Raw genomic sequence first — 12,645 nt, forward strand, 5'->3', positions numbered from 1 at the left:
ACAACTGTCTATCACCATTCAAGTCCTTCCCAGTATCATTTACATACAATTAAAGAGTGATGGCTCAAAAACAGACCCTTGGAACACACACCACTAGTGATTTTCCTCCTCTGGGATGTGGCTCCCCCATACACAAATTGCTGATGCCTATCAGAGCTAATCTCCAACCCAGTGTACTAATCTACTATTCAATCCAATCTATTCTAGTTTAATCACCAGCTTGTTATGTGGCAGTGTATCAAATGCTTAAGTAAAATCAAAATGTACCACTGTGTATGCACTCCTTTGTACAGTGCATCTGTCACCTTGTTATAGTAAGTGGATTGCTAAAACACAGTCTTCCTTGAGTAAATACATGCTGTCCATCAAAGAGAGTGCTGTTTTCAACCCAGTTCTGAATTCTCTTAGCTTCTAACACCTAACGTCTTATCACTCCCCTTTATGAAGTGGAACAATTTTGCTCTCTTTCCATTCCTTTAGAGCATGGACAATCTACATTCATGTTAAGGAAGTAAGTTAAAAATGTTAACTAATTGGAACATTCCTTCAAGACACATGCTGATATGCCCTCAAATCCTACAGCATTATCGACATCAAGTTTATTCAGTATCTTTATGAATTACTCATTCTACCATTTTCTCCAACCAGTATCATTCTTTCTTTTATTGGCCATGTATAAAAAAAAAATAAAATAAAATAAAATAAAAAAAACCTCTCTAGGAATTCTTTTAGTCTCATTAGCTAACTGTTGCTCATACATTTTGTTACCCATACCAGGTAAGTTACTGTTGCTCATACTGCCCTTTTGTTACCCATACCAAGTAGGTTACCGCTCTTGCTTGCTGTGCTCTTTGTACTCCTCATGCAACTGACTACTCATGTTATGCTACCTCCATAATTTCTTCATCTTCCATATTGATGCTTCACCTCTTCATTCATCCATTTCGTACTCACCTTCTTTGACCTCACCTTTGGAATGCATTCGGACATTGCTACTGCCAGACAGTTCCTGAACAAGTTCAAGCAGCATTGATCTTCTTTCCATGATATAACTGCAAACTGTCTCCTGAGCTTATCATAATCACTAGTCTTATAGTTCCACATATCCTTTTCTCACAGAAGTCCTAGTATGGATGGTCACTTAGACCAACTGGAGGGAGATTTAATGCCTCATTTACAATAATGTCCTCCGATGAGATAATCAAATCCACGATACTTGATCCCATGTACCCTCTGCTACATATTGCCTACTATATTTGTCCCTCAAAAATAATGTTACTAGTGGTGCATGTTGCATTTTGTTCTCTTCTTCATTCTTTCCATCCCTACCCTTAACTTTTGCACAACTAAACCAGAAATAATCAGGAAACCTTTAACCTTGAAAGAAACATATTCAAACTTATCAAAATTAGTTGATCAGTGCAACTTGTATATGCATAGGATGCACCCTCTCACCTCGTCTCTTTTAATCCATTGGAGTTAAGCAGTATTAGAAAATTTGGACTGAAATTTTCATGGGAACATACATTCATTCCGTAATTCCTTCACACAAACAGCAATTGTTATGCTGTTTTTCCTCACAGCTTCCTCCTTTCATTTTAATCTGATTAGGTTGAATTTTTCAGGAGGATCTTCAGCAAAGAAAGAACTAACTATATTCCAGATTTGGTCAAGAAGAAATAAACATAGTTTGGAATTTTTTGCTATTTTCAAAAAAGTATGTTAGGTTTTATTATTATTATTAATTGAATTCAATCCTTCAAATTTGGCATGCACTTGTTGAATAGCACTGAAAAGTAGTAACAACTTGTTACAAGGTAATGCAGATTACATTACATGGTCATGTCAGGTCACATGTCACACATGCATTAGTCAAGAGCTCACTTGATATATCTTGTCAGATATCTTTTTAGAAGTTGTCTATAATTATGTTTATGGAATGCTAGTCTTAATTTTTTTTTTCCTTGTTTTACATTCAAACTTCTATTTGTTGATTATGTTAAACCGATGGTTAAAGTGTCCATTCTTTAATTTCCTCTCTCATGACAATCAGAATAAGTCATTTTATGTAAAAAACACGACGGTCTTTTAATGTCATCATCATCAAATTCCTGACATGTACCCTCAAGGGGTGTACAGGATATGATAATACTACATGAAAAATTTACATCATTACTGACTTCCTATCTACAATTTTCCTCCAAATCAGTCTGTTACTTGTCAAGACACCAACATTATCAGATCTTATATTTCTATCATCTAAGGCACTTTGTACCGTATCAATCCAGTTATATCTTGGTCTTCCTCTGGGTCATTTTCCTGCCAACCTAGCAGACAACACTTGTTTTGCTAATCTTTCCTCGCCCATTCTGTTTAAGTGACCATACCACCTGAGATTAGCTCTGCTAACGCATTCCTGAATGCCGACAATGTCAAGTTCTTTCCTAATCTCCTCGTTTTTAATATAATATTGCCATTGATGCCATCTGTTCACGCCTCTAATCTTTCTCAGGACTCGCATATCTGCAATCTCTAGTCTTTGGTCAAGTGTTTTACTTCTGACCCAGCTCTCAGATCCATAAGTTAAAATTAGTTAGGACACTGCCTTGTATACAGCTAATTTAGTGTTCCGACTAATTTCTCTCTTATTCCATATGAATTTATTCAGTTGACTTCCTACCATACCAGCTTTGTTGATTCTGTTGTCTATTTCCATATTTAATTTGCCATCTTCAGTAAAAATTGTGCCTAAGTAGCTGAAATGTTTTACTTGTTCCACAGGTTCCCCATTCACAACACAGTTGACATTTTCAACAATTCTACCTATTTTCATTGTCTTTGTCTTTTTAATGCTGACCTTCATACCATATCTATTACAACAGTTATTCAATTTAGACAGGGAATCTTGCAGACTTGTAGCAGATTAACATTGTCTGCATAAAGCAAAGAGCTGATATTAACATCTCCAATTCTGATATCATGTTTAATACCACTTTCCTTCATAATATGTTCCATATAGATAATGAATAACAGAGGAGATAATGTACATCCTTGTCTCACCAGATTTAACATTCAACCATCTTCCTGTACTTCTTGTAAATGATACTCGGAAGAACTAACTGCTGACTTACAACTCAAATAAAGACTAAGTATTGCTTGATATAATTCCCCATTGACACCATATAACTGTAGCATATTGGATAGCTTCTCTCTTGGCACCTTGTCATATGCCTTTTCCAGATTGATAGAACTTAAATACAGATCTTTGTTATATTCTTATGCTTTCTCAACTATTTGTTAAAGTGAAGATCTGATCCTGACAGCCTCTATTTGGCCTGAATCCAACTTGTTCTTCACCAAGCTTCCCTTCCACAATCCTTCTCAACTGTTTCTCAAGTATACTTGCATAGATCTTGCCATATACTTGCATATGGGTACTATTAGAGCTCTACTCCAATCATCGGGAATTCGTCCCTCTATCCAGGATTTCTGAACTATGCAGTGCAGCCATTGTAAGACTTATACCACCATACTTCAGCATTTCTGGCCGAATATCATCTACTCCTGGTGCCTTTCCACATTTCAAACCTTTGATGACTTTTTCTACTTCAAGTATGGATATGTATTCCTGACTGTATGCCTGTTGAGTGTTTTTTTACCACTGTGCTATCACTGCTTGTTTTTTTTAGCAATTTTTCAAAGTAATCACTCCATACTTCAAGAATATCTTTTTCTCCCGTTTTCATATCACCTTTATCATTTCTAACTCCTTTTACACCACTCTTTCCTCCATATCTAAGCTTCTTCAACAGCCTCCAGAATATCTTACCAACTTCTTGATATTTATTATCTATATTTTTGCCAAAGTCCTCCCATGACTTTTTAGCTAGTTTTACACAGTGTTTTGCTTTCTTACATTTGTCTCTGTATTCTCTAAGAGCAAAAGCTGACTTATTTGTCAGGAACTTTTGATATGCTTTCTTCTTTTCCTTCACTACCTCTTTAACTTCCTGTGTCCACCAGGGAGTTCTGATTTTTTTTATCCTTGCAGACTACCTCACCACATGCCTCTCTGGCTGAATCAATCAGGGTTTTCTTCAAGACTTGCCACTGAATCTCCAAGGTTTGGTTCCTGTTCTCAAACTCTTTCATTTTTTCTTCAATAATCTTTGTGTATTTTGGTCTACAGTTCATATCTGAGAGCTGCTCAACTTTTATTCGCTTTAAAACTTTCTTACATGTTATTCTTTTTGATATGAAATTCAATTTTATCCTGCTCAAGACTAAATCATGATCACTATCACTTCCAATTTCAAATCCTCTGTACACTCTGATGTCCTGCACCAGGGAGAAAACATCACTATCAACAATAACAAAGTCAAAGAGACCTTTCTTATTCCTTGCCTGTTCTCTCCATGTGAATTTGTGCACATTTTCATGTTGGAAGATGGTGTTAGTAATAACCATTCCATGTTCTGAGCAGAAATCTAAAGTATTTCCCATTATTATTAGCTTTGCTCTTTTCTCCAAATTTCCCCAAAATATTTTTGTATGTCTGACAGTCATTTCTACTCTGCTATTTAGATCTCCAAACAAGGACCAAGTTTTCCCTTTTGATGTTGCCAGTTGCTTTCTCTAAAGCCTCAAAAAATTCCTCCACTTCTACCTTAGTAGAACCTTCTGTGGGATCATAGGCACAAATAAGGCTCATTGTCCAGTTCCTCATTCTGATATGTGTCCACATCACTCTGCTTGAGACTGCCTGCCATTCAAGAAGATTAGCCTCATATTTAGTGTTGAATACTATGGCTACTCCTTCTTTTCCTTGATTGTCATTGCCTGAATATAACATTTTGTATTTATTACTCAGAAAGATCTCACCAGTTTTTGTATTTTTTTGATTTTCAGTTACTCCTATTATGTCGGTCTGTTACTTTTCTAATTCCTCAGCTAACTCCATTCCTTTGCTATTCAGGCTTCTTATGTTGATAGTACCGATCTTTAACTCTATTGATGTTGAGTTGGGGTGTGTTTTAAGATTTGTTCCAGTAGCTGACCTTTCATTGTTTGCCCTGGTTCCTTGGCGAAAACAACGGGGTCTTGTTTAACCTGGCGATGCCCCAGCCGGCATGAAATTCCGTCATGTTGTACCATCATTTATGTTTTGGTTTAAGCCAGTAAGAATACAATTTGGTCGGCTAAATCCCAAATTGCCAGCCCATCCTCGTTCGTGCACCCTGTTGGGTATCTACCTGGATACTGAAGGTGAGAAGGTGAGGATTGGATAGGTCAGAAGCCCTGGTCGGTTTTCTGCATTCCTTTAAAGGCTATGTGGAGGTCTCCTCTCAGTTATACAGCTCTGACCCTTACCCACCCCAATAAATTTCATTCTTAACTCTGTTTGGTATGGCATAAGTATCTAACTTGCTTTAGGCAGGTTTTCACTATTTCTAGCAATTTTTATACTAAGAACTAGTAAGCACTGTATATATATAACTTTTGAAAATCTACTTTTCCTACTTCAATAGTGCACTTTATATATATATATATATATCCATAATGAACTCAACCTTGTAGAGTCATAGCTCATGAACAATAAACTTTCTACCCATGCATCATGTGTAATGAAATAATAGATCAATAGTTTGAATTTCCTAATTATTTTATGAACATGTTGAGAGTTACTTGTATTAGTGGCATGGCAGTAAAAGAAAGTTCATATTTTGAAGTTAGCATTTTGTAAGTTGATTAATTTCATTATTAATTCACTGATGAAATTATTTGTGTGTAAAGATATACGTTACATTTTATTCTTTTCATTCTAAATGTTACAACATGTTTATTTATCAGTTTTGTTTCAATTTTGCATGAAGAATCAACAGATAACAGGTCTAATTTAGAAAATATGCCATTCACTGGAGGTTCTTCCAAGAAGCCAGGTCAAGGAAGAAATCCCTTTGGGTAAGTAAATTCTCACTTAATTCACATTACTTGTAGATCAGGGGTTTGGTAAATATCTGAACGTTCAAACAATATGGAGGGCATTGATTATGAATTTAGTCCTTCTAACCAATAGAAAATTCCCTAGTGCATTTGAACTAATGTTCATATAAAATGTGAAAAATTAACGATTTTGATAACTTTCGATAACTAATTAACGATTTTGCTTGGTCTTTATCTTTACTTTTTTTTACCTGATATTTTGTAATGAAGTTTGATAATTGTAGTATACTCATTAATCACTTCAAAGCAGCCAAATTTCATTTGTATATTTGAAGCAATAACATCTAAAAACTGCTGATTAGCATAGAAGTTATCATAAGTAAGGTCATACAAGTATGTTCTTGCTTGCTATTATAACTTAGTTTTAGCAATACGACTATATTGCTTTTCAACTTATTACAGCAGGTGATATCCAAAGTTGTTGATTATTCTATGATTATGCAGACTAGAGAATTGTAGGCGGAGTGCTTAATGTATCTACTCTACAACTAACTGTAGGGTAAGGGAACCACTGCATGTCTTTAGGATAAGGGAATGAATTCCAGTATGTATCTCCCAATGTTGAGACAATTGCCCTACATTTATAATTCTGAAGTGGCTTGAAAAAGTTACATATTTAGTCTCTAGAGCAGGGTTTCCAGATTATGAAAAAATAAATGAAATACAAAAAAAAATTAATAAAATAAAATAATAATAATAATAAAACTTTAAGAACCCTAGCTCACTCATGGCGCTAATATATGAGGTGTGATAATTTAATTCCCGGAATGCACCTGTAAAAAACCTACATTCGGAACTATACATTAATGGTTGCTGTTGCATTTGAAGTAGTCCCCTTGTGCATTTATACACTGGTTTAAACAGTGTTCCTATTTTTGGAAACAGGCCTGGAACTCTTTTTCTGGAATACTCTTGAGTTCCTTTATCACATTATGCTGGATATCAGCGATGTCAGAAAATTTTCGTCCTTTTAGTGCACTCTTTAGTTTTGGAAACAGCCAGAAATCACAGGGAGCTAAGTCAGGTGAATAAGCAGGATGACTTAATTCGGTAATCTATTTCTTGGCCAGAAACTCTCTCACAATGAGTGCACTATGGCTTGGTGCATTGTCGTGATGGATGATCCACTTGTCAGGCCACAATTCAGGTCTTTTTCTCTGAACAGAATCTCATAATCTTTTCAGCACCTCTAAATAGCATTGTTGGTTGACCGTTTGTCCATCTGCAATGAATTCATAGTGGACTATCCCCTTTGTGATCAAAGAAACACACCAGCATGGTCTTAAACTGCGAACATGACATACGTGGTTTTTTGGGACGTGGCAAACTTGGGGTTTTCCACTGCATGCTCTGGCATTTTGTTTAGGGATTGTACTGGAAGCACCAGGTTTCATCATCCATAATTACTCTCAGAAACATGTGCTTATTTGCAGAAAGATCAGTTGCAATTTGAAGCAGCTGCTGCTTCTGTTCGTCCATTAAGATTCGAGGCACCAACTTCACAGAAATCTTTCGCATACCCAATTCTTCAGTTAAAATTATCCTGACTATTTCTAGATTTATTTGCAATTCATCAGCCATTAATCACACACTTAATCGTCTGTCAGACTGTATCAAATCTTGTACTCTGTCATTTTTGTTTTTGGCTGCCTACTTCTGGGGTCATCATTCACATCTTATCACCCACCTTTAAATCTCTTATGCCACTCAAAGACACTTGGCTTTTTCAGAGCATCCACACTATATGCCACTTTCAATAACTCCAACATTTCAGTAGCAGTTGTACTGATTTTCACACAAAATTTGATGTTAACACTCTGCTCCAAATTTCGATCACACATTTTTACGCGAAAGTTTACATGCAGATCTTTATTATTTTTGCAATAGCCAACTAGAAAATCCTCTATTGTCTTGAGGTTTACTCACACATTAGTTAAAAAATGTACAAACATGGTTACTCGTGTGACTCCAACCGCATCACCACATAGGCAACACTACATGGCCGTCCTGGGAATTAAATTGTCACACTTTGTACTATAGGTTTTGCAGTGTAAGAATCAATAAGAGAAGAAAAAGCCTAATTGGATGTCATCTGAGGTATGGGGGACTGATTACAGAAATAATGGAGGGGACTGTAGAAGGAAAGAGGCCACAAGGCAGATGAAGAATTTCATATATAAATAACATAATGATGCTGACCTGTGCTAAGAGTTATGAAGAAGTAAAAAGGAGGTCAAAAGACAGGATGCTATGATGTGCTGCTGTAACTAATCAATCGTCGGATTGATTCACCAAAGAAGATATATATCTATTCTATATATATAAAAAGATAAGCCGAAATTTGAAATGTTTTTATGTGTCACGTTTTTTGTCTCTTCATTGTTTTGAAACGGCCAACACTGTGTTTGCCTTCAAGAGACAAACACATTGTTGTCTCATGTCTCGAGTCATCAGAATTGAAGGAGAACCGACTTATCAGCCTGGAACTCAGGGGGGGGGGGGGGGGGCAGAGTCCCCTAGTGTGTGTGTGTGTGTGTGTGTGTGTATATATATATATATTGCAGAAGAAAAAAATTATCTTTCATCAGGACAATGCATACCTGCCCACAAAGGTGTTTTGGCAAGGAAAATTAAGGGATCTGCACTATAAATTGTTGGAACATCCATCCTATTTTCCAGATTTGGCTCCTTCTGAGTTCTGTCTCTTCCCTAAACTAAAACTCTTCTCGCTGGTCAGCATTTTTCTTCAAATCAAGAGGTGATTGCAGCTGTGCAGGGGTATTTTGCAGATCTTACTGAGAACCACTACAGGGATGGGATAATGGTGCTGGAGCATCGCTGGAATAAATGTATTAGCCTTAAGGGAGATTGTGTTGAAAAATAAAAATAATTTTGAAATTATAAATTCGTTTTTTCATTGTTAGACTGAGAACTTTTCAGACCACCCTTGTACTACTATACCAGGATTCCTTATACACATATCTGGCAGAATAATAAAAGCAAAATTGAGTGCAAGCCGACTTGTGAACCTTCTTAAGCATTATTGTTTGCTTCAGTTCAGTTGCTGGCCTGTAGATTAACTTTCAAAGTTGTACCCCCTCAAAAGGAAGAAAGGTTAACTTTCTTTGTGGTGAATTGTAAATCTGAAACCATCATGATTGCATATATTTGGAAATGGAGAAAAAATGTAAAGTGTTTTTTATTAGCTGTTGTGTAATCTGACACAGATTATACAAATATTCATAGGAATTGTTTTGCAGTTAAAATATGAAAATATTTCAAACAAGCATTGTTGACCTAGCATACTTAGAACTAGTAGGCTAGAACTTTTGTGCTGCATAATCAATTAGTTATACCTACCTAATACAGAACAGTTCCCTTTAATCTTTTGGATACCCTTGTCCTCATTGGACTCTATGAGGTACTAAAAACATTGCACAGGAATACGGGCCAATGCTACATAATCACATTCAATGTTAGTCTCATAGGTTATGATCCATTGACAGCAAGCTAGTAAAATATGGTAGTCATCCATATATTTCTGGAACTATTCCTGAGTTATATCTTGCAACACATTTGCTAAAAGTAACTATTATCTGCTGTTGAAAGTTTATTTTTCACTTGGTTAGACTATAATAAATTTAGTTTAATCCTTTATCCAAGTGTGAGCAAACAAAGTTTGCACCTGAAAGTATCTTTAGGACTGGGGTAAGGTAGTACAACAATGGGCAACTCGTTGCAAAGGTGGAGCAAGCTAACATCACTCCTATCTGAGTATCTCCCATAATGCAAAACACATCTCCTTGCAGATATGTCTAATGGTATGCATTAAGGGAAGGGCCACTACCCAGACTAGTTTCGACCTTTATTGAGGTCTCCTCAGTGGGAGCCAGGCCCAAGTGGAGATACCAGGCAGAAGTATTAACAAGGTCATCTCTACCTATAGGAGTTGCCAAACAGTGTGCACCCTTTTATTAAATTACTCTGGATTTAGAGAAAGATGTTGGAAGTTTATTTTTCACTTGGTTAGACTATAATAAATTTAGTTTAATCCTTTATCCTAGTGTGAGCAAACAAAGTTTGTGCCTGAAGGTATCTTCAGGATTGGGGTAAGGTAGTACAACTTTATTATAGTAAATTTATTATAGTCTAACCAAGTGAAAAATAAACTTTCAACATCTTTCTCTAAATCCAGAATAATTTAATAAAAGGGTGGCACACCGTTTGGCAACTCCTATAGTTAGAGATGACCTTGCTGATACTTCTGCCTGGTATCTCCACTTTGGCCTGGCTCCCACTGAGGAGACCTCAATAAAGGTTGAAACTAGTCTGGGTAGTGGCCCTTCCCTTAATGCATAACATTATACATATCCACAAGGAGATGTGTTTTGTATTATGGGAGATACTGAGATAGGAGTGATGTTAGCTTGCTCCACCTTTGCAACGAGTTGCCCGTTTGTACTACTTTACTCCAGTCCTGAAGATACTTTCAGGTGCAAACTTTGTTTGCTCAGACTTGGATAAAGGATTAAACTAAATTTATTATTATCTGCTGCATGAACTTTAAGCAAGTACCAGTGTGCCTGGGTCAACTTTTTTACTCATCCTTTCCTCAGAAAGGTTGTAAACCTTTTATAGGTTTAGTATGTTTTAAGAAGGATAAAGATTTCATAATCCATGAACTCTGTTCTGGAGAGTAGACATGTTACTTTTTTGAATTACTTCCAACCTCCACTAAACAGGCTTGTAATTTCACATAAAGTGATCAAAATTGTCTACCTCTTACTTTCATAAACATCCATGCCATAGTGGGATTCAAACCTACAACCTGTTAAGGGTTGAAATGCTATTTGCTTGGCCAACTATAAGGTCCAAATGTAGCCTGTGCTGAATGATCTAACACAGGGATTGATCCGATCTTAGCTAAAAGCAAATAGACTTGTTTTTAGAGCCGAGAGGAATGAAACTTAGTACTGCTGTACCCTCTCTGTGATAGTTCTGGTTTGTTATTCATTCTGATATGTTCCCTTGTAAATTTTATTGCTTATGACCCAGCTGTTAGACTATGATTTTTTTTTTAATCCTTTGTTGGTTTGCATTGTGTTATATACTGTTGAACTATGTTTAGTCATATATTGTTTTTGTTGCATCATTCTTATATTACATGCATTTTTTGCATGAACATCCCATCAGGGGCAATTTCCATGGTGCCTGGCAAACCTAACTTCAAATATAGTACATATTGCATTGAATTATACACACACACACACACATTTCCTTCACTTTCTATTATTTTATGCTACTTGGAATGGACATGTGACAGTATTTGACAAAGTGATGGATTTTATGGATGAAAGGGATGCTATTATTAATACCTTAATAGTAGCATCCCTTTAAGCCTCAGGACACGGACTTAGATTGAAAGTGTTCAAACTTATGTTTCATATAGATTCAACTGAGCATCTCACAGATGATGCTCAGTTGAATTGGAATTCAGTGATTGAGCGGACTAATAAATTATGGTAAGGACATCCATCTTCCATAATTTGGAACCATTCTTGAATGATCTTTGCATTGTGACATGACACATTACTTCTGTAAGTAACCATTATCAGGTACATCAGCTGTAAGCATAAGGGATCAGCATGCACTCACAGCAACAGTGTTTAAATTGGCTCTGATATGACTTCAGAAAGATTGGATCATATAGTATTCACCTAAGGAAACACTCACTAGAAAAGCCCACAAGCATTCATTGTTGCATGGTGCAGCAGGTCCATTGAATTCTGCTTTTCTTATCATATTATGGTTCTGCCATTACTATGTAACAGCTGGAATTGAGATTCATTGGACTAAGCAGTCTGTTTTTTCCCTTACCCTCTTTCCACTTTAGTGTTCATTATTAGTATTTTCTCTGCTGCTTGTTTTAGCTAACAGGAGAGAAACTCATTGAGATTGTTTGCTTCATCTCATGAGTGAGTGTAAGGAATTTTGCATACCCCCCCCCCCTTTACCTTTTGTAGTACACAATGCAGCTGTGGTGTATTTAACCTCTCTTTGTCTATTAAATTGTGCAATGCTTGTGATCTTCTAAGGATTTCATATAAACAGACTATTTCTGGTTTACAGGTATGTTGTTTACTGGATGCTTTTCTGGCATTGGACCATTCTTGGTGCACTTCAGCCCAATATGTTAGTTGATAGCACTGTCATGCCATTATGGCACAGCCTGCATTGGCTTGTTATCACATTGATCTGCATTCTCCCTTCCATGTTGATACAATGTATGTATATTTGAAAGGCTTAGATGTTGATTATTCATAATAGTGCTTCATGATATAAACAACACCATGACAGGGACAAATAAATTAATTTATTGAACTTAATATTTTACTGGTTTTCTGCTAAGCATCTTCAGAGAACTGCCCCATGGAGGGCACCTTGTTAGGACATTAGTTCTGTGTCAATTACAAATTGAATTGTTTCTAACATTTTATTGTAGTGCCTGTGTGCTTCTCACAGTTATAATTTGTACTCTAAAGATGCTGGATAGAAAACCAGAAAAAAATTAGTAAGTTCAATAAATTAATTTATTTGTTACTCTCTTGGTGGTATTTATATTATGGTATTTATAATATACAC

General features: G+C 36.1%; 1 protein-coding gene across 6 annotated transcripts in view; it reads left to right on the forward strand.

The window, feature by feature from the left end:
* Positions 1-12,645, forward strand: part of LOC150094789 (uncharacterized) — a 151,302-nt gene that overhangs the window by 119,331 nt on the left and 19,326 nt on the right. For all 6 annotated transcript variants that reach the window (XM_090411535.1, XM_090411536.1, XM_090411538.1 and 3 more), the window contains one exon: positions 5,874-5,961. In XM_090411535.1, coding sequence (XP_090267661.1) covers positions 5,874-5,961 — 88 coding nt within the window. The remainder of the gene's footprint in view (positions 1-5,873; positions 5,962-12,645) is intronic.

Source organism: Typopeltis vanoorti, chromosome 21, assembly GCF_054136105.1.
Source record: "Typopeltis vanoorti isolate ZY-2024b chromosome 21, IOZ_Tvanoo_1.0, whole genome shotgun sequence".
Classification (NCBI taxonomy): Eukaryota; Metazoa; Arthropoda; class Arachnida; order Uropygi; family Thelyphonidae; genus Typopeltis; species Typopeltis vanoorti.